This window comes from Kogia breviceps, chromosome 4 (assembly GCF_026419965.1).
Source record: "Kogia breviceps isolate mKogBre1 chromosome 4, mKogBre1 haplotype 1, whole genome shotgun sequence".
Lineage (NCBI taxonomy): Eukaryota > Metazoa > Chordata > Mammalia > Artiodactyla > Physeteridae > Kogia > Kogia breviceps.
This window is the reverse complement of record NC_081313.1, coordinates 14,370,484-14,394,393: the sequence shown is the minus strand read 5'-3', so window position 1 is coordinate 14,394,393 and position 23,910 is coordinate 14,370,484. Positions and strand designations below refer to the sequence as shown.

Sequence of the window (23,910 nt, the reverse complement as noted above, 5' to 3'; positions counted from 1 at the left end):
GACTTGATGGGAAAGATAAAATGCAGAGGAAACAGAATAAGAAAGAGAGGAAATAAAAGACAAAAAAAGTTATCATGAAGTTCTGACAAGCATCAGAAATGTAAGCAACTCTTCTTTGTCTTCTAATTATGTTATTTTTCGGGGTTTTTTGGTCTTTTTTTTTTTTTTTTTTTTTTTACTATAGTGTGTGTGTGTTTTATTTTTATTTTGAAAAGGTAGAATTTGCTCTGAATGTCAAGTCATTTTCATCTCCTGCAAGAGAAAGCAGTTGAATAGGTAGCAAAATATAGTCTCTATTATCCTCAGCAAAAAAAAAAAAAAGAAAAAGAAAAGAAAAAGAACCAAGAACCCTCTGGGGAATTTGCATACTAGTCAGACTCTGGTGGCTGCGGTGGGTGGCTCTGGCTGACAGGCAGCTCTATTCTTAGACGTCTGGGCTGAGGCAGAGGGTAGCATGGAAACTGTTCACTGCTGCTCTAGGACCTTCTTCTAATCAGAGATTTTAATGGGGTTCCCCTGTCAGATCAAATTTCCCAAAACCTGCGTGAAAGGTGATTGTAATCAGACGTGTCATTCCCTTCTGCTCCTGGCAAATGTCCAAACAGGGTCCTTTCTGTCGGTAAAGTACTAAAATGTAGTCTTCCTCTTCCATTAAGAGGATTGCTTTCTTTTTAAGGGCTCAGGGATTTTTTTTTTTTCTTCAATTTTCTTCGCTGTCCTTTCTATTAACAAAAGTGTATTACACGTGTCTTCCTCCAGGTTAAAAAAAGTGCCTTTTTCCTTGGAGTAACAATGTTATGGGCCTGACTTTCTGGTTGTGTGGCTCTTAAGTACAATCCAGTAGACATTAAGGCTTAATTTAGTCAATTATAAAGCAAGAGTCTTTGGAACCTATTCCAACATATTTTCTACTTGAATAAATTCATAGCCTAAAAAGCCAAAAGATAGTGAGATTGCCAGTAGGCTTTCTAATTGATTGAAACTCAGTCTTTAAGATATATTTTTTAATGTATCAGAATATTTATGTAAGTTTAAAAAAATAGATTTCTTTTTAAGTTGTGGTAGACCTTCCTACACCCATGACTTCAGGGAAGCCCGCAGCTTGTCTGGCTTTGTTTTTGTTATCTGAAACTCTGCCTCAGAATTAGGCAAATACATATAAAGCCACATTCAAGATGAGAATTCCCTAATACATCATTTTTGAGACCCTTTTACTCTTACTCTTTTAAATCCTGGACTATATAAGCAAAAACATATGTGAAGAAAGCAAATATGAAAGCTTTCTAGATGATTCTAAATTGGTGCTTACTGCTCTATCATTTTTTCATTCGACCATTAAAGACATGAACCTGAGGGAGTTAAAACAAAAGAGGTGGATACATTATAGAAGGCTAATTAATTTATAAATGAATGATATTAAATGTGAATTTTCCTAGACTCAGAGGGAAACTTGGGGGAAACATAAAACTACCTTCAAAGGGAACAAAATGAGGAACAAATGTGATATTTGGACCTTAGGAAAATATGAAGGTCAAGTGTACATGAGATCGAGATATATGATATTGCTATTTGATTTTTCTATTTCAATGTGTACGGTTGTACTAAGTATTCTTTTTCAAGAGCATAGTTCTTCTTTAAATAGATATTCCCTCTAGGAATTCAAATATGTAAATGAGTGGAAGTACACAGCTTCAGAAGGAAAATTGCTTTTAATAAAATGAAGACTGAGAAAAACTTGTAGAAATGTACTGAACCAATGGTTCCTGGATTTTGAGATTTCATGCTAATAAAATTTCTATCCTTAAAAAGGCATGCAGCACATAGGCTCATAAAAGAAATAGCTTTTTAAAAAAAATCCAAGACATATACCTTTATGAAAAACTCTCTACATTACTCTCTTAACTTTTTCATGAGCAGAAAGGGTAAAAAAATGTGACATCCTAGCCAAATAGCAGTCCCTGAGCTAAACGTTTAAAATATGAACTACTTGACTGACCAAAAACAGTGTCAGTTATAAATAAAGCAAATTTTGCCTCCTTTTATAAGGATAAGGATGCATAGAAAAGCTCATCCGATTAATCCCACAAATATTAGTGGCACTGCTATTTGGTATATTCTTAAAATTCTCTTCCAAGCATCTGATTTCCATTATTGTGTACATTAGTTGAAAATAAAGATCAGGGCTTCCCTGGTGGCGCAGTGGTTGAGAATCCGCCTACCGATGTAGGGGACACGGGTTCGTACCCCGGTCCGGGAAGATCCCACATGCCGTGGAACGGCTGGGCCCGTGAGCCATGGCTGCTGGGCCTGCGCGTCCGGAGCCTGTGCTCCGCAGCGGGAGAGGCCACAACGGTGAGAGGCCCGCGTACCGCAAAAAAAAAAAAAAAAAAAAGATCAAAATAACTGTGCTGTTACTCTGGAAAATAGAATCAAGAATGGAGATTAAGCTCATCAATCTTGAGACAAGAATTGGATAACAACAAAATAGTAAATTCTCTAAATAGTAGATTATTTTCCCATAAATGAAACTTGACTGAAACTGCTGTTATGTCAAAGCTTTATCTATGTAAAGGAACATAAGATGGGTGTCCCAAAGCCAGCTCTGACAGTGGACATCAGTTGATACGCTGAATGTTTCAATGAAGATGCTGTGTTTCAATATACCATGGTATTTCATTTAATGAAAATGAAGATTTCAGGATGCTTTATGAGAACAAAGTGTGTAGCTGCTGACACCTAATAATCTTCCCAACTTAGGCAGCTAAAGAATGTCTAGATCCCGTCAGTACCCGGCGGTTGACAATATACACTGGACCTGGGTCTGACCCCACTGAAAGGAAGGACGCCCTCTAAGAATGGCAAATGGCTTTCCTGGATGGTGGCCATGTGTGGCCTCTGCCTCCGTGGCCAGGGACAGGTTGAAGATGGCCTGCTCTTAGGGTTGAGGCCAGGTTGGATCACCATGGCACACCCCAGCTCTTGAGGACTCGGGTCCATCCCTATCATGCAGAGGCAGTGTCAGCCGCTGGACAGGACACCCAAGGTAGAGGGACAAAGCAGGTCACTGTGGACAAATTCATTTCAATCCCTATTAAGTTTCCTACCTGCAGTGTGACCATAGCCACCCAACAAGCGTTAGGCCCTGGAACCCTTTGTTCTTCGTAAAGCAGACGTTCAACACGCGTGAGGTCGTTAAGCCAAACATGCGGGGAGTCTCCAGATAAGTTGCCAGTTCAGCAAACTCTGTGCGTGACCTTCACTTTATTGAAGATCATCCATGAGAAGGGAGCAATCGAGGTTCCTCCAAAGTTAAAACGGAGGCTCAACATGCTTCCTTCCTGACCGAGCCCATCACTCCCGCCACGCAAAACACATTCTGCTGAATATACAATGTCAAACTACGTTTTTCTTAACTATGGTAAAATTAAATGTCATGAGCCACAGTTAGGTAAAAATTCTGATTTCAGTCTTTGGGGGGCCACATTTCTGATACTTTTTAATTGCTGGAACACCTACTAGAGTTAGAAAAAAGAAAAACAGCTCAGATTTTAATTCTCCCACAAAACAACTTTAAGTGTAAATAAACTAGAAAAAATGCCTCCTTAGTTTCGTTTATCCCTAAACAGCAACCTATAGTGATAAACGCTAATCCAGGAGGCTGATCTGCTTGTTCTAATCACCCAAAATCCTAGTGAATTTTTTTATTAAAAGACAAAGAGTGAAATTTATATGACTTCCATCAAGCACATCTATCTGCAAGAAATGCGTCGTATTTAATATGAGTAACTATTTAAATGTCTTCCACGGTTCACAGCATCTGTTATCTCCCCACCACCACGACCAACCCACCCCTGAGCTATTTTACATCTGCTAGGACACACCAGTAATAATTTGGACATTCCTCTGCTACTTTCCTTACCTAAAACAGTTGCTTGGTGGTTAATGTGTTTACATATTTCTTGTTTGTTGTGCTTTCAAGCATTAAGAGTTCAAACTTATTTCACTATAGAAACAAGAACCAAAAGTGCCAAAAGTTGACCATAGATATGAGTTAAATCCAACAGGTATATTGGCCCAGTATCCCGTTTCACCATTTCTTTTCCAGTATTACCCACTGGCAACATCTCAGGTGTGGTACATACTAGACTACTGAGACGATAATAGGAGGGGACTTTTTTCTCCTTTTTTATTTAACCTTGTGTAATGTAACCCCTTAAGAACCAAATAAGGTTCATCCTCATCCACTATATCACTAGTGTCCATCTGAGAATTAATTCTAGTATATTGGCCCTTCACAAATTGTAAAGAAAATTTTCTAGGTTACAGGGTGAAACTGTATTTATTACTCTAGGTAATTACCACCCAATCCCACTCTCCCCAAAACCTGCCATTTAACTGATTCAATCATGAGAAATCTTTGTAGTGGCTAGCATTAAATTCATTTTTAAGTGTTTCATATTTGAGATTTGGTTTCTAATATCCAATTGGAAAGACCAAAATCACTACCAAGAGATTAGAGACAATTCCTTCTTTTCTTACGTTGGCATGCCTGGCTGCTCCATAAAAGCCACTGCTGACACCAATTCTCCCACCCCTTCCCCATCTACAGAAAATATGAGCAAACTGAGGGTCACTATTCCAGCTCTGGGGGAGAAACCAAGGGACAGAGGTGACATCACATCTGTTGGGATATAACTGTCCATCCTATAAAATCGTCATCAGACATATATACAAACTATTAAATATTTCAGAAGTAAAAGGGGCTTTGCCTTAACCCTCCTGTAGGTAGAGCAGAGAAGCCTGCAGGTTGGATGTGACTTAAGAGCCATGAGTCATTAGTCAAGGCAAAATCTGAACAGGAATCCGGTCCCTGTAAAGGGCCAGTTCCATGCTTGCTTTCAACTCCACTGCTATCTCATGGCTTGCTCACAACACTCAGGTCCCCTTTCTTGGCTCTATCATGACTACGGTACATAAACAGATAAAATAAAACAATCTTCAGTGGCTTCACAACTTACATACATGTGATGTTTCTCTAAGACCTTATAATTCTCTTCGACCCAGCCCTCAAGTTCAAATCCATTTATTGTCTTATCATGTATTTTATTCAAAATATTTGTGACTTTTAAGTAAATTTTAAATTAAATTAAAACACCCACAGTTTTTAAGAGGGTGTATCTCCATAGACATAGTAAGTCTTCAGTTTACCTTCTTCCAAGATTTACTGACACAGATTCAGCTAATATTTAAAAAAGACAACGCTGAAGATCCTGCTTTTATACGTCTATCCAAATACACCCATGAAAATGCCCAATACATCGTGCTGTTCTCTACTGAGGCGATTACAGAGGAGGGGGCAGCGTGCCGGTGGTAAAAGAAACCAGTAATCCTCGTGGCTTCAGTTTAATTGTTTAACTTTATTACTGTTGCACCATTTATACAATTACATATAATTTCAATGCATCCATTGTACATTTTTTTTGTTTTTTTTTTTTTAATTTTTATTTTTTCCATTTTCCAATGAGTGGTGTGTTGGTGTCTGTGACACAGAATGGAAGAGAAAACTGGAAACTGCAATGAACGCAGACTTTTTTTTTTTTTTTTTTTTTTTTTTCATTTCCACTGACCAATAAACAGAACTACAGGTGCACCCAACCACGGACATGCATTAACTCGTCATGAGAAATCTAGGGAGGCTAAGTAGGATGAGAGAATGTTTGTTACTCCCAAAAAGACCTGGGAAGGAAGAATGGAGTATTGGCATTGAGATACATGTGGACAGGCTACGTGGGCTGTCTGAAAGTTGGCATTCATCCACAACATTAAAAAAATATCAAAATAAGAAAGGCTGTAAATGAAAAAGAACACACAGAAAATACTGCTTTCATAAAGATCTGATTGCCACGGCACAGGCCCTGCGGGCAGAATCAAACGCATCACCCCAACTCCCCTCGCAGAAGACAAGATGCTCAGATCTTAGTGGCAGAGTGCATGTTAACAGCAGTTCAGGTACAAAAGATGTACTGTACTTTCAGACATTGATCTTTCAAATCCAGGACTGATTGGTAGAGTTGACCGAAGGTATATTAGATATTTCCCCACAAAAATACTATTTGGATTCTCCCCCCCCCCTCCCTTGATGGGAACACATCCTTATTCTCGGGCAATACATATCCTTACTTCCAATCTGAAACAAGTTAGTATAGGAGAGAGAGAGAGAGAGAGACAGAGAGAGAGAGAGAGAGACAGAGAGACAGAGAGACAGGTCGTCGTTAAGCGGTATTCTTTTTTTTCCATAGGCTGTCCTTGTTACTCTTTCACTGCTACGGTTTGATCAGAATTAGCTGCCGGGGTCTCGGCGGGTTTGACCTCGTCTGCGGGGGCTGCGGGGGCCTTGGGCGTGGAACTGGGTGCTTCCGTGGCTGCCGGGGTCTCCTTGGAGGATGGGGCAGCCTCAGTGCTGCTGGGTTTTGAGTCTGAAGCTGGGGCCCCGTCACTTTTCGTCTCCTGCGCGGCAGGAGCTGCGGGAGCCTCAGTCTTTGTGGGTTCCCCTCCCTCCGTGCTCTTGTCATCCTTGCTGGGCGCCGCGGGCTCCGCCGCCTCGGTCTCCGAAGCTCTGGGGGCATCGCCGCCCGCAGCGGGGCCCGAGGCGGCCGCCGGTTCCTGCTCAGCACCCTTCGGGGGCTCGGGCTTCCCCTCGGCTCCCTCCAAGTGCTCGGGCTCTGCCTTCGGGGCGTCTTCCTTGGCCGCCTCTGTGTCTTTCTCGGCTTCCTTGTCTTCGGGCTTGTTCGCAGCGTCCTGGGCATCCTTCTCTGGCTTCTCCTCCTTGCCCTCCTTCACCTCTGGGGTCTCCGCAGCCGCCTGGGTCTCATTCTCCTTCGGGGTTCCCTCCTCTTCCGTCCCGGTTCCTTCTGCCTTCTTGTCTTTGTCCTTGGCCTTCTCGTCATTCACACTGTACCCCTTCTTCTTCTTGCTTAGCTTGCCTCCCATCTTGCAGTTCTGGAACGAAACAGAACACACAAAGAGGAGTTACTCGTGGCTCTAGACCACACGTCTGTGTCCTCCCAAACTCATAGGCTGCAATCCTAACCCCCCAGTGTGACCGTATTAGCAGGAGGGGCCTTTGGGAGTCGTGGGTGGACCCCTCATGGATGGGATCGCTGACCTCACAGGACATACCCCACCACAGAGCTCCCTGGCCCCTTTCCCCATGTGCCCACGCAGCCAGAAACCAGCCATCTACGATCGCAAAGCAGGTCCTAACCAGACACCAAATCTGCCCGCACCTTGGTCTGGGACTTCCCAGCCTGCGGAAGCGTGAGAAATAAATTTCTGTTATTTACAAGCCACTCGGTCTATGGTAATTTGTTAGAGCAGCCCCAAGGGAGGAAGATGCTTGTTCTGTTTACAAAGTAAACAGTTCAGAACACTACTGAACTGTACACTTGAGAATGGAAAACATGGTAAATCTTATGCTACATGTATTTTGACACAACTTTAAAAAAAAAGGAGTCATAAGAAAAAGTGTCGAATCGTAGTAAGCCAAGGACATACCAACCTGAGATCAAAGAATCAGTGATTAAAAGACTAAGCTTGTCAATTGTAAAGAGAAGTGGTGCAGTATTTGTTTTATCTCTTTCCCATGTCCGGCTCAAACACCAGGTCTTGAACAAAATGGCAGTGACAGCCATTTTAGGTCTATAGTAAAGCTAGTAAAAGGTGTCATAACTTTAAAACACTTTGCAAAGAAATGGCACAGCTGGAAAATCACAAATTTCAAGAAAATAATCTCAAACTACAAACTCCTTTCAAACTCCATTATTCATATATATGTACATATATGCACACACATCTTCAAAGACCAAATGCAAGGAGGATTGAGTCTATCTCATTATTAAGAAGGACCCATTAAAGGAAAACTATCACTCAGAAAATGAAAAGCATGGTGTGCCAGTTACATTTAGTTTGTTAGTTGTGTCATACTTGTATTCATTGCTTTTCAAGGTATTTTTGGCTTAAAAGAAATAGTTCCATAGTAATACAAAAGTGTCCTTCAATATCAATTTCTTGATGAGAAGTCAAACTAGATACACAACTTCAATGGTCATTAACAGCCTATTTCACTCAAAGTTAAGTCTCCAACTTCCTGGAGGTTGACACTTTTATCCTATGAATATATTTGGATCCTGAATTTTTCTCCTCTGGTACTAAAGCATTAATCCAAATCAGTAATCAATTATAAATTTAAAAATAATCAATTCAATCCAGAACCGTTGTTGGAGCTAAACAGGCACTCCATTTCTTTTTGTTCAAGTGTATTTTTACGGCATCATATATCAGCGGGAATCCACTGAAATGTTGCTCTTTAGAGGGAAATCTGTTGCCTTTCCTTGACGAAGCATGGCAGAAATTATATGGCAATATTCTGTTTAGTCCACACGAATAAGCCCAGGAGGGAAAGAGAGAGGAAAAGAGAGAGGACACACACCTTGCCCCGTGCCCCATGTACCGGTGTACGGGTGAGACCTGTGGTTCTGTTCTAGTTCAGGGCTGTCTCCTGGCAGAATTATACTGACCAATCTTTTTGGTTTTGTTTTTTAAGTATTTTCCATTTAGAACAGAAAATTTGCTGCTTATACATTCCATTCCTTGGATTCATGACTCAGGACAGTGATAACCTACATTTATCTTATTTAGAAGCCGGGTGTTAGGTAGAAGAGTGCTATTTTTCAGTCAAAATTGGTCTCACCACTCTATACGTGAATCTCCTGTCCGAAACTGAGAAAGAAAAACAAAGGCACAAACCCAAGGATGACGAAAATACACTGCTCCAATTCTCAAGGACGGCCTTTATTACGTTATCAAAGTAAGAATTTCTCTTACACATTTCTTTCTAAAAAGAGAGTGGCTTTTGGTCATAACCTACTTCAGACATCTGACAGGCTCTATCTGACTTAATTTTTGGTTATTTCTCCCCCAGGAGTGGGAGCAAACACATATGGTAAAAATACTTTAAATGCACCTTTATCCTGTAAGCAATTACAAAACAATAGATGGAAATCTGAAGAAATAAACTGAAGCAGTATTTTAAATTATAGTTTATAACTCCTTCATTGAATTCTTAATTACCCAGCATGCATGGATGGTGCATGTCAAAATGTCAGCTCTGATATTTCAAGATATTTTGGTACATTAGTTTAGAGCTAAGAAAGAGAAAACTTGACAGGCCTGCCTTTAGGATCTTCTCCCAATTCTATAATAGAAACCCATACACCAACTTAGAAATTATAGAAGAGAAAACAAAGGATAAATGTAGTGTGTGTATGAACATAACACATGAGTGTCCCTTTCTGAACCACAAGGCATGAAATTCTATACAGCTATCCCCAGAGGCTTAAAGTCATGTTGGCTTACAAACCTAAAATCTACTTTACTAAAATTGGTGTTCTGAAACACAGCTAGGGCCACTTTCTATTCTTTATTTCTGGGTAGGAAATGAATGTACATAATCAAATTCTAAGGAAGAGTGTCTCCATTCCTGTTTGTCTTTCAAAGTTAATAAACACTCCTACTTTTGCAAATTTTCTCATGTTAGTTATAGTAAGGTATCAGAGGGAGGGTTATAGAATCCACTAGAACCCTGGAAAAGCAGGGCAGTCTGGTTATTTCCCAAGACCATATGGGTGAAAACTTTGCCAACAGCCAGGGATAAATTAAAATTATAACTTAAAATCTATTAACTGTTTCCAGGGGTCCAGCACAATCCTAATTCCAAACACATTACTAAACTATTTTATCTTCTCAACAGGACCATGAGGTCGTAAGTATACCATTAGTGTCCTCCTTTTACCCATATGGAAATTCTAACTAGCCGAGTTCATGCAGCAGTGTCATAAGCAAAAGGCCAAGCCAACAAAATTAGGTAAGGCAGGAGGGCACTGTCTAGGAGATTACAGGGAACCCCGCCAAGAAGCTGGCAAACGGGCAGAGCTCTTGTCTTAGGAATGGTACCCACCTTGGGTCACAAGGTTGATGCAGATCGAGGGTGATTCAAAATTCAAGATGTTGACAAGATAAGGATGAAATTCAGAATTGCAGGTACCCTTTGCCCCTAAACTTTTTATCACCCCATTTGCCAATGGAGATCTGTATCAAATCCTTAAAAAATAAGGAGAGCGGTGGGCATATATTTTAATTATTTCTCATTTCTATTACTACTAATTTTGAAAGAAATCAGTTGGTATAGAAATTCAGAAGCTGGAACTTGTACGTTTTTTTAAAAAGGCAGTTAAACAAACAAACAAAACAAAAACAACACAGCAACTAGTAATCCATGCTGGAAGGCACTTAAACCCAAATCTAAGCTACAATGAAAGGGCTGGGACTACCTTTGCATTTCTCCACATTTGGGACATTTCACTAGCCATAGAGTGACCCAGCAGGAAAACTCACACCCAAGCTGATGCACTGGCACTAATAAGCTCTCCGTTGATACAATAACCAAACACTAAAGTTGATTTATTAGTTACAGCATCTCAAAGGAAAGCAAACTCCGGAGTTGTCCTTTGAAATTACAGAAGAATTCTAATTTACAAGGGCCAAAACTATTTGAAGACTGATGGCTTCATATCGGCACAGAAAACAACTAACAACCAACAGCAAGAGAGAGGAACTTCACTGTGTTTAATCTGGAAAATTAAACAGACTGGAATTGGAATTATTCAGGAATTATTGGGCAGGAATGGAGACTTTGCACATTGCATCATGGTAGATGTTGTTATGAATCCCATCTCCACAGCACACCAGCCCTGAATCCTTGGGCAACTTACTTAACCTCATTGTCCTTTCATTTCCTGTACGATAAGAAAGGTCAATCTTAGGAAAGTTTTATGTGAGGCGTGAGTACAACGTTTGACATTTCACGGGACTGCAATAAATGTTAGTTCCTTTCCCCATCATTTAGTTTTGCAATTCTTAGATAATTCCGTGCTTCCAAACCCCAAGAGAAAAGTAGAACACAGGTTCCACACCCACAAACACACACAAGTTCTAGAATCAGGAATTAGAAGCAATTAAATTAAAACATTTAATTAAATTTAAATTTAATTTAATTAATTAAATTTTAATTTAATTTAATTAATTAAAACATTTAAAAAATATATTTTTAAATGGCATCAAGCAGTTTTTTGGTAATTGTGTTCCAAGCACGCTCCTGCTGACTGGATGTGGAAAAGAAGTTTGTACAGTTATCTGTTGTCACCATACTACCACCATACTGCTAATATTAAAATCTGTCTACTTCTTTGAATCTTTTATGTACTTAAGATTCTCGAGGTTACAAGTCTTTAAAAAATATAAGCAGTCTCTTATACTGGAAATCATTTTCCAGACAGAAGTAAAAATTATAGATCAGTCATCAAATCTAGCTCCTCCCAATCTGATTTGACACTGGAGTGATCACAGAAGAAATATCATTTCATCTTCCCACTCTACCTCTCCATCACCTGGCCCAAGGAAGCAAGAAAAAAAGTCCCTTTCAGTCATCAGGATGAAAAGAGAGCCCAAATTCTTCAATTAAAACTCATTTACCGACTCATATTATATACATAAGTGAAAGACCTAAAAAAATTGATCTACACTTTATCTTGGCTAATAAGCTAAACATAGAATGTCTATGAGGGAAGGTAACAGTCAAATGTCACCACCTTCTTTTTTTTTTTTTTTAATTTTCCACAGATGACATCTTTCTTGTATAAAGTCCCAAATCATTTAATATTTTTTAGGCACTAACAAACAGTGTTCTAAATCTCCCACAGCTGTCTTGTGACTTATTCTCCCCATCTTATAAAAGTGAGCCCCTATCTAGTTAATTAATCCCACTTGGCTATAAACAAATAGTCCAGAAGAATTAAAATTCTGCTTTTTGGTGAAGAGAGAAAGTGACATTCTAGCACTGTTATGTGATCAAAGCAACCTGGGATGGTAGGTGGGAAAACAGGAGAGAAGCTCAGTGACAGTCACGGAGCCCCCAAGCCCAGTTCTCCTTTGCCTACACCTCCCGTTAGGATCCCAGAAAGAGATGGCATCCATGTGATAGAGCAAATTCCTAGTTAGGCAGGCTAGGTAAGGCGAGGAAATTTTTGTCCTCAGAAGTAAGTAAATGAAGTAAATAATAAGTGGCCTAAATATTAGATTTTAATTTTTTCTCCAAAGCAAATATTTGGAAGATTTTGTTGAGTCTTAGAGCTAACAAGTATTTCTTTTCTTATAAAAGGAAATCCTGTTTACAAGCTAACATTCAACAACCAAGTTGAATACAAATATAGATCTATAAGAAAAAAATATATGATCCTACATATTGCCACCCTAGCAAACCTAAACTTAAAAAAAAAATTCTTTGGGGGGTTCTGGGCAAGAAATAATTTGAAATGCTATGCTGTAATAAAGATACTCTAATAGACAAGATAATCACCTAGTCTACAAAGCTCTTCAAATTCTTTGTTCCTTTCGCTCCAGGAAGCCTGTCAGGGAACAGGGAAGATGGGCCTTAGCCATTCAAATCAGCTAAGTTGTGTTTATTTTACACACACAATCCCAGGACTGGGCGAAATCCCCTCTGTAGAAGCTGAATTATGGGGTTTCACTAAACAACCACCATTCTTGAAAATTCTAATATGATCAACTCATCCAGAACTTTCCTAATATGCACCTGATTGTTTTTCTCACCTTGAAATAAACCAATCTATCAGCATAGCCCACTGAACTAAAACTTAGTCTTTCATTTTGAGAAAATAAAGGTAGACAGGCAGAGGACAAAATGTCATTTAGAAAAAATTAAATTATAAATATTTTCTTTACGACTCATGTCAAAAACAAGCCACCTAGCACACACTCAGTATGAAGTTTGCTAAACATAGCATGCACATTGAGTGCTGGTCCCAGGTGTCAATACTTTGCTATAAAACTCTGAGCAAGTCACTTCCCCCTCTGGGTCTCAAATTTCCCATTCAGTAAAATGAAGATATTTAGTTGATTCTTTTTCTGAAAAAAAAAAAAAAAAAAAAGATGTATATATTATGGATGCTTATAGCAATAAACAATAAGGTATGTGTGAGAAAATGTGCTGTGATCAATGCTATGGTCTGAATGTTTGTGTCTCCCCAGAATTCATACCCTGAAACCTAACCTCCAAGGTTATGGTATTAGGAACTGGGACCTTTGGAAGGTGATTAGGTCATGAGGTGGACTCCTCATGAATGGGATTGGTGCCCTTATGAAAGGGACCCCCATAGAGCTTTCTGGCCCCTTACAGTATATGAGGATACAGCAAGAAGATGGCAGTCTACAACACAGAAAAGGGCCTTCACCAGAACCCAAGCACACTGGCACCCTGATCTTGAATTCTACAGCCTCCAGAATTATGAGAAATAAATTTCTATTGTTTGTAAGCCACCAGGGTATGATACTTTGTTAGAGCAGCCCAAATGGATGAAGAAAATCAATAAAGTTCTATACTCCTGTTAATTATTACCATAAAAACTTACATCATCTTTCACCCTGAAAATCAAATTGACAACCAGTTGGTTTATTGGTATGATTGGATTTCTTTATACATAATTTTAACATGTGTGAAGCTTGTTAAAAATCAGAAATAAAAATTTGTAAAACAACATCCAAATGTTTATCAAATACCAGACTTTTTAATGTTTTCAATTACGTTTAGGAAATGTTTTCAGGATAATGTGTCAGTTCTGTTAAGTAATGAATGGGAATGGATATGAACACTGAAGACATCTTAGATGAAGATATCAGTGCTAGAAAAATTCGGTTTCATTAGCTTTGCTTACGCAGAACTACTTCATAGCGTTGTGTTTATAGAAGATGCTCAGTTGTTTCCACTTTACTTCCTTTTGATGGGTAACCTACCAACCACTGGTGGTTCTGCGTGGCAAGATTTGCTCTATGCCCAAATTTTTTGAGTGCTTCCTCAAAACAATCCAATGACAACCATTTTCCCTTTTATGCAATGCTTAAAGTATTTTTAAACTATTATTTCAAATGCAGTTGAAGTCAATCTATGGAGGGCCCATCACAATTTTCACAAACTAACATGGCGTTTAGTGTATGGAAATGTTGAGAAAAGTCAAGCAGGAAGAGTTTTTAGGTCTAAATTTCTACAATATATGCATCTAACCCTCTTAAAAAAAAAAAAAAAACATCAGGGACTTCTAACTTAAATAGAAAACAATAACATAAGATGATTACCAAGCCTGGAAAGCCAAATTAAAACAATTTCCTTTTCCCACCCTGTATCATGTGAGAACCATTTAAATATATAAAATTCAGTAATCTAAGACTAAGTAATTGTGTTTATAAGATGCTCAGTTGTTTCCACTTTACTTCCTTTTGCTGGGTAACCTACCAACCACTGGTGGTTCTGCTAGGCAAGATTTGCTCTATGCCCAAATTTTCTATTTCCTATATATAAAAACCAGTTATGAAACATAAACTGGTGCAACGTAGAAATTATTTTCTTGCCCTCACCATCTCCACTACCTCATCCAGAATCAGTTGATATTGTGAACTGTGTTTGCAAATCCTTCGGGAACACACGGTCAATGCAAATGCAAGGCTTGACTTTTTTCTAAAGCAAGATTTGCCGTTTCATAGGACACGAACACTGAGCACTTAGTCACATGTGGCCTCCCAACAGGGTGTATTCTGTCTGCCAGAAACCAGCTTTCACCCCCTTGCTACTGGTGAGAATAATTATCTAAGTAGAGGCTGGATTCACTTGTTCCTCAATAAATGCTAAAATTCTCAAGTTCCTAACTAGAGACTCCTTTGTCCCCCAAAGTTCGCAAGGGATCTTTAAAGTATGAAGGGTAATTTTATTTATACCTAGGTTAATCTTCTCATGGAAAAAAATATGATAAAGTATCTTGAATTTTATGAAGAAAGTGGATTAAATTCCTGGGCAAGAGTAAGTGTTAAGATTGTCCGATACCACAAAAATGGTCTCAATTTTGCCAAAGTTGAAAGTTTTAGCTGTGGAGCCATTTCCCTTTTCCTTCCTTCAACAAGTCTGAAGAAGTGAACACATAAGCAAACACTATTATCACCACTCATTGATACCATTTACTTTGGAAGGAACCATTTTTGTTTCGTTTTGTTTTGTTTTGAATTGAGCCCAGAAAATGGGATATTTCTTCTAAGAAAAGAAAATTTTCACTTGTTCATAAAGGCTTGTATCTTTTCATGGATTCTCTTGTATGTTCAGAACCTGATTAAATAGTTTCATCTAAGAAATCGCTCATGAATTGCCTATTTCCAAAGTCAAGGGGTAATTCATTTCTACATCGATTGTATTGGAAAGCTACACCAAACAAAACTAGGACACAGAACCATTTTTACAGAGCTGTTAGAATGCAACATAGAAGATTTTGTTTGGAGTTTATCATAAGTTGGGAAAGAGTTCCAGGCCAGCTATGGGTTTTTAATACCAACAGCTTTGCTTTGGGAATATCAGCATGAGGTCACGGTGACTTTTTTTTTTTTTTTTTTTTTTTGGTACGCGGGCCTCTCACTGTTGTGGCCTCTCCCGTTGTGGAGCGCAGGCTCCGGACGCGCAGGCTCAGCGGCCATGGCTCACGGGCCCAGCCGCTCCGCGGCACGTGGGATCTTCCCGGACCGGGGCACGAACCCGTGTCCCCTGCAGCGGCAGGCGGATTCTCAACCACTGCACCACCAGGGAAGCCCCACGGTGACTTTTAACACAGTAAGGGCAAAGATTCATTACCCACACATAAAAGAGAGAGGGAGAGAGTCTGGAGAAAGAGAAAGTTTCTCATTTTCAATAGTCAGTCTCTCTTTACCCTCTCTATTCTGAATATCTACTCCTCCACTGGAACCAATCTTTTTCTGCATTTTAACTTATAGAAAGTGAAGCCAAATATTCGATCCCATAAGCTTCTCTAGCAGGACACCTTCAGAGGCAAGACAAAAGTATCCAGCAGTAAAGGATTTAAACGTTGACTCCATTCTGCACTAAAGGTAAAGCAATGGTATTAGGAATAGACGTCCTTTGGAACAGTTTTCCTGTTCCCCGGTGTTAAGAAAGGAGCCAATGAGCAGCCTGTGGTAGGTGGACCCATGGAGCTGACCTGGTCCTCAGCAGTCTCTACAGAAGACAGTTCTGCCCCTTCCAGTGACTGAGGCTCTCTGGCTACCAAGTGAAAACACACAGCTCAGTCCCTCTCCCCATATAGTCCTTTGGTTTCGGTTAAGACAACTGACAGTGTTTTAAGACATAGGCACAACCCCTACCTACCAGGATAGAATCTAATCAAAATTTTAGCCGTTCTGGAAGTCGTTCTTATGGCTTTCCAATAAAATGTGAGGTTTCTGGGAGCTATCATTTACTGTTTCCTTTCTTTAGTCTTTGAAATAAAATACTTGCTAAGTAGTCTGGTTGAGTGCAAGTGAGGGAGAAGGGGGAAGTGTTGGATCAAAAGGAGTTTTGAGTAGGAAAAACAACAAGAGAACTGTCATCACCAACTTTAAAATTTCAGTCCTTTGAGGCAGGTCTAAGTAACAGCACACCATCAGGCATCCTAAAAGAGTCCCTCTAGAGAGCTGCATTATCCAAAGAGCTTTCAAGAACCATTCTGCATTCTGCTGGCAAGCAAAATTATTGGTAATTAAATGTTAGTGTTTATCTCAGCCCATGCACTGAATTTTAGATGCTTTGATGTGCAGACGACCACCATTTGTGACTGCTGAATTTTCATTTAGGTAGCACTTTGTTGGTTATATCCATTAGTTAAAGCTTCCCACATCTTCAGATAAAAAAAATGCAAGCCCCAATTATAGCACTGACCCTCTTCAGAAAATGCAAACTTGCATAATGACAGTTTCCAGGTATTAACTACCCCCAAACCACGGGGTTTACATGCACTGTATTCTTCCTACAATTAGTACGTATTCCATGACATCTCCCAATTCCATTTCTCATTTGCATACTTCTACATTTTTGCTACTCTGTCAATGAACAATAATGCAATTCTGTGACAATGAAAATCACTGGCATTCGTTAACTGGTGTATAAAACAAAACAAGAAAATGACTGATAATAGTATTTCTCCATATGGTCTGAAAGTTACTATATTATGACTTCCAATGCTATTCCTATTTATATCTTCTCTCTTTACACTAATATCTAGGCATTTTCTATATAGGACAGGTTGAATCATACAAAGGTCCCATCCATTGCCAAGTTTCTATTTGAAAATACAAATTTGGATTAATTAGCCATGTCATCTAGAACCAGGAGACTGAAGTTCTTAGGGATGATGTCAAACAGATTACAATGAAAAAGATGACTCCAAGTCTATAGCAAAACCCAACATGAATATGCAACAGTATGTGTCAGAGACTGAAGTGTTATTTCTGGTTTGATTGCTGCTTCACGGTGTGATCAAGACAAGAAACAGTCTCCTTGTGATTCTGTTTCCATCTGTGAGGCAGATATATTTTCTTCTGATTATAAGATGGATACAGAATCAAAAAGAGAGACTGTTTCTTGTCTTTATAACATATGAAAACGAATCAATGTTTCCTGACAAAGTTAAACATGTGACCATATAGCACATTAACTATGTCACTCTGCAAATTCAAGGCTGCAAAGGTTCAACAGGTTTAAATACAAGATAATCCATTACTGATTTTTTTAAAGTAACATACAAAGTTAGAACTGACTCATGTTGCACCTGCAGACAACCATCACCAGACATGTTGGCTTTACAATGACTCAGGCTGAAAGAATCCAACTTGTTGGTCAAACCTAGCTGAAGCAAATGTTGGGATAAGAGAAAGGAAAAAAATTTTTTTTTTACCTTAAGGAAAGAATTTACAAAGTATGGAGAAACACAACAAGTTCAAAATACATTTTCAGTAAGAATACAGGGAAAAAAATCTAAAACATATGGTTGGTTATGTCCAACAATTTCTATTTTCAAAAAACAACTGTCCCTTTTCTTTCAAATACCAAAACTTTTATTCTAAAAGAGGAAAATGAAATAAAGACAATATAGCCTATGTGTATTTTTGGTATTCCCATCAGGCTGCACTATGTCATAATGATTTGCTCTCAGGTTTTATCAATGCCTGGTGATGATTTCTATTGTTTGAATTATTGTTGTCAGTATCTGATTCAGTGAAAGCTTCCATTCAGCAACTGTAACATCACCAACATTTAGGGTATCGGAATGTCCTCTGGGGAGAGGGTACTATAGTAAGAGCTGTCAACCCATGTCAAAATTTCTAACGCCAACCTATTAAATACAAGAGTAAAATTTTAAGGAAAACATTTTCAAGATAATTTATTTCCTTGTCACAATCAATACGTTCAACATTGTAAAAATGTACTGTAAAATGTGCAAGAAATATTTGAAAAACACACAGATACACATACACTACTACAACCCAATTTTCCCAAAGAGGTGGTTAGGATGAGTTAGAGCTACACAGTCAGAAAGCCCTCCTACAGAAAAGGAAATTAAGCACAAGTGACACTTCCATTATTCTCCTTCATGAAGTTCAGGCCAGCCCTACAGAGCATTCTCAAAGTATCTTTGGGGATCTCTCACCACAAATTCAAAACACAGAATAGTCTCAAGACCTTCAACTCTTCAGAAATTATTTTAGGAAAAAATAGACTTGATCTTTAGTAGGAAAAGAAAATTTTTTTGAAGTTAAGTAAGATATGAGAACATGAGAGCAAAAAGCCTACTCTAGGTTAAGACAGAGACAATTCACATTAGAGTGCCTCATAAGAGAGCAAAAAATAAGTTTTCCCAGAAGAGGTGACCTTTGGTTGGACTCAAGAGATGAGAAAAGTTTTATAGACAAGGTGGAGTTTGAGAGAGTAGAAATATCAAAAGTACTTATACACATAGAACTTACTCTGTCTAGAACTGTCTTCCTATTTAATCTTTACATATATTAACCCATTAACTGTCTCATCAATCCTACAAGGAAGAAATTATTACTACTTCCACTTTACCATGAGGAAACTAAGGCATGTTGGAGTCAAATAACTTACCCAAGATCATATACTAGTAGTCTGGAGATGTGGTGTGAACCCACGCACTCTGGCTCTGGAGTGAGGTCTCTTAACCATCGTGATAAACTGCCTTGAAAGATGATTAAGCTACCTTTAGATCAAGATAGGGAAGTAGGAAGTATTTATGCTAGAGCAAACCAACAGGAAGAATCCAGTCAAGAGTATGAGAAAACCTTATTTATATTTAGGAGCTTGGTGGGGAAGAACTCATCTACCTGGAGGGGGATATGATGGAATATAATCTATCAAGGTTGCCTAATCGAATGTTTGAATTTAGGTGGCAGAAAGCAGAAAACCTGCTTTTTTTCCAGAAAGGGAAAAAAATAAATATGTTTCAGAAATCGACAGAGAATTTTAGGAAGCAGCTTGGAGGAGTTACATTCTGCTACCAAAAGATGAAAAAAGAAACAGGAATTGTGCGATTTGATCTTGTGATGAGTTGTTAACTACTGAACCTGGAGTGACTCGGGTTGAGGAGTGAAAACACATGCCTCTTTGGAAAGGCTCAAAGAACACATGAGGAGCCAGCAAAGATAGCCACAAAGGCCCACACTGAAGAGCGTGAGTGAAGTAAAGGCAATGTCAAGGCAAGAATTTGCAACTTTGTCAAGACTGAGTTTTGTCTATTTGTTTATAAGCAATTGGAAGAACTGAAAATATATACGGGAAGATGGGATGAGACAAAAAAATAAAGAGAGAAACGAAAGTGGAAAGACAAAGGAGAAATAATTGATAAGGCAAGGTTCCGGAAGACTCAGAAAGGTCAGTCAAGATTAAGCTTGGTAAGGAGGGACCCTTAACTATACAGATGGGGGAGGGCAAGAGAGGAGTGAAATGAATTCCAAATCCAGTGGTTTTCCCAGCCTGGCCACTGGCATCACTATCTTTCAAGTGCATGCAGTCAAATCTGAATGATTCCAGATCAAAGACTCAATTAAGGTCCCTCTAGAGTAAATGTTTGATCATGTGTCTTTGAAACAGTCATTTACCTTTTGGTACTTTATCTTCTCAGTTCTTTCATATAACAGTGAGGATTTCTCAAGTACTGGGAGGAAAAGGACAGACATTTCATCAACCAAAATGCTTTAAAACGCTAAAGAATTAACATAGTGACCACTAAACTAGGAGAGGTCTTATTGTGAAAGAATTTAATGTGCAAAGTCGAGCAAACAGGCTTAGTGCATTAGGAAGGGGTTTAAGAGTTTCTTAGATAAGAAATGCATAGCTGATATCTAGACCTGTATTCATACAGTATTCACGTATGAATTTTTCAAATTCTTTTCCCGTTTAGGTTATTACAGAGTATTAAGCAGAGTTCCCTGTGCTATACAGTAAGACCTTGTTGGTTATCTATTTTAAATATAACAGTGTATACAAGGGACTTTAATTCTTAAGAACTTCATTACTACCCTTATCCTTTCCTTATTATGCAATCTAGTCTTGGTTTTAGATAAGCCTCCATCTTTGGTTATTTACCTGTACCATCATTGCTTAACCCTTTTATACTGTGATTGTGCTGGAAGTTTTAACAGTAAAATAGGTCTGACCCCACTTCAACATCAACCTGAAGCCTAACTTCAGATTTACTCAAGGTAAATATAATGACCTCAGAACAAAGATTTTGTTTTTAAGATTGGGAAAGCATGACGGGTACTTGGTAAGTACTATGGACTCACTATCCACTGAAACATGCAATTTTCAAGTCTTATAACTTGAAAGAGTTATAAAACTCAGAAGATGAAAGTCTATACAACCATATAAATCGAGTTATGTAAACTCTGCTTTCACTTAGCAGTAGAAATAAGTATGCTAAATTAGAACTGAAATGTCCATTCCATTCAATGAGACATGGCCAAGTTCCAGGGATCATCCATGATGGCAAACTCTAAAGCACTAGAACCCGTCACATAATTAAAACAAGAATACACAGAAATCACTACAATAATATTGACAAGACATTTTCCTTTTAGGTTACTATGTGTGTATCGTAGGGACCAATTCTTCAAAGTGTATCTCCTAACTGAGTCTACAAGTTTTGCGCATAAAACTCTGAATTCACGCTGCTGTTATAAATATGACAGATGACAGTTAAGCTTGTCTTGGAATATAAAGGTTAACTAAATGCAGACCTCACACAGTGGGTTTTTCCCCCCACTTTTAAAATATCCTGCCACATGCAGCAAACACTATCAGAAAACATGTATTATTCATTCTCATCAATAGTCTAAGATGCTTTTAGAGTCTGCTGTACATTCACATCGTTATTTATTTGCACTTAACAGGTAAGGTGGCCCTTTCCAAAACCCTGGTTACACCATCCTAACATATGACTTTATATGAATCACCTGGTCTTTTATTCAATAAAGCTACTAAGTGAACCACAACCAGCCCAGGAAATTCAAGCCCCTGAGCTCACTTCTGAACCTTTTCTCTCTTCCACAGAGTCAGGAAACTATCATGTCTTATCACCACAACTAATTTTGAATTCTCGAAACAGAGTGAAAATAAAGCACAGGGGAAAAAAAACTTACAGCAGCTGAGATATTCTTGCTGCTTATTAATGGATTAGACAGACCATCATGGGCTCTGGAGCCATAACAGGCTCGCTCGGTGTAGCTCACTCAACAAAGCCAGGCTGGTGGCCAAGGAGACGGGGAGGCAGCCCACCTACACCAAGAGGAGCTGCAATTTTACTTCTAGTAATTTCTACATCCAATCATCAAGGGAGGTTCACACTTTCTATGATTGTCTAAAATCGTGATATACTGACATTTTTATGTGTCTTTCCTGCCCCCCCCACCCCTCCCCGGCACCAACAGCAAATGTAGCATTTCCAGTCCTAAAACTATTGCATATTTTAATCATTTTTGATGAAAACCTTTCCAAAATTCTTCATATATGTCCTTGATTTTTTAAAAAAAGAATTTGCTTCTTTTCTTGGTGGTGTGCTTAGCACAAATAAGGATTCAGTAAATGTATGCTGAATTAAGAAACTGCATTAAATCCACAGGCAGAAAGTATGTGCTATGTCTATCTTCAAGAGGCTCCTACAATGTTGAGTTTAAGCAACACAGTGTAACACTGAATGTCCTTTGTCATCCAGCCTCTCCTTACAAATCAAGTTCATCTCTCAAAACTTCTCTAACACTCTGTCCCAAGCTGTCCATGTTCACATTCCCTGCCACACTTTGGCCTTCTTCGAATTTGAGCATCTTGGCTACTTAATGAAGCACTGAGCAATGAAGAGACATTGAAGGTTTGAGTCCCAGAGAGCTGTGGGATTTAAAAACGTAACTGAGGGGTATTTCTTCCCAACCGTGGAACTCCTCAAGAAAAAAGACTGCCTTTCATCCCCAGACCTGGCATGTGGCAAAAACGCAATACATAGCTTTTCAAGTAATGACTGAATGGGAATGAATTCTAACTGAAGCAACTGGAATTCCATACCAATTTGTTCCTTATTCATGATGTCATTTGGAGCAAAGTCACTCAAATTTTCTCTTTTGTTGACATTTCAATGTAATGTGTCAAACAGAAGTAGTGAGATGTGTGTATACAGGAAATCAGCTGAGGAGCCTGTTAAAAAATCTAGATCTGGGGTCTCGTTACGGAGGTTAATGAGTGGGTCCAGAGTGCATCCTAAGAATCTATTTTTCAGCAAGTTGACCAGGTATAGCCAGAGCTGGTGGCTCAGAGCCACTGGATGAGAAATACAGATACACGGAGTTTGAAGTGACATTGAGTCGGGTAATGATTTTTCATCACCTGTAAAAACTGAGACCTGAAAAATCCCCCAAACCAGTGTGATTACTGGTGGTTACAAAGCTAAAAACAAGCATGGCAGAACGCCTAGCTGGGTCTAACCTGCAGATAGGGGTGGACAGAAGGAGGGGGTGTCAGCCCCAATGACATCTCATCAACTACTGAGCCATTTTGTCTCTGAGCGCTCTTGGCTACCAGAATCACAAATAAGTTAGAATTACCAGGGCTTATTCCCCCTCCCCCAAGCTCCCCATTATCCAATTGCCCCATCACCCGTCTACCCTCCTCTCCACCACTCTCCCACCTAAGCCCCTCCTTAATGCCACTGTTCAGACACACAAGGGGCACCGCACAAGCAGCCCACCTAGAAGAGCAAGGTTCCTGCCCGAAGAGCAGTTTGATCAGCTGCAGAGAAGCCCCTGTGCCTACACCAGGCTGTGCGCAGTCCTTTGTTACCCCAGCAACTTCTGTCACTGGTGGGGGAAACACAGCACGGTGGATATTCAGCTCTGTAAACTCCCTTCTTATGGGAGGCTTCAATTGTTGTTCAACGTTTACAGTCCGCCCTGTTGAGACAATCCTGTTTTCAGAAGCATCCATTTTATGTAATTAGAGTTCATGTTTCAGAAAACAGGTTTTCCTCTTTTCATTTCAAATGGAACTTTGATGGCTTGCCATAAGTTTTGAGCCCTGATCCCGTGTAGGAGAAAGCCTATGGGCAGTGGGGTCAGCAGGCCAAGTTCAGCTACGTGAACTTAGGCAGGAACGTTAACCTCAGCACACTCAACCTCACCCTTAAAAAAAAAGAAAAAAAGAGGGAGAGGAGGTTACCAACAGCATTTAAATGGAGTATTTGCAGGAAAGAACATAGTTCAGCTAAAGACACACAGTAGGTATTCAGTAAATTTTTGTTTACTCCTTTACCTAAAACCATTTCTCAGTTCTGTTAATATGTAATAGGGAGTAATCTTGAATTTCAAGATTAAGTAAAACAGAGGTGGAACAAATTACTGTATTCAAAACAG

General features: G+C 39.2%; 1 protein-coding gene across 4 annotated transcripts in view; it reads right to left on the bottom strand.

Annotated features, from left to right (window-relative positions):
- Positions 1-5,397: 5,397 nt before the first annotated feature.
- Positions 5,398-23,910, bottom strand: part of BASP1 (brain abundant membrane attached signal protein 1) — a 58,895-nt gene continuing 40,382 nt past the window's right edge. For all 4 annotated transcript variants that reach the window (XM_067030816.1, XM_067030814.1, XM_067030815.1 and 1 more), the window contains one exon: positions 5,398-6,999. In XM_067030816.1, the coding sequence (XP_066886917.1) occupies positions 6,310-6,990 (681 nt within the window). In that variant the 5' untranslated portion in view covers positions 6,991-6,999 and the 3' untranslated portion in view covers positions 5,398-6,309. The remainder of the gene's footprint in view (positions 7,000-23,910) is intronic.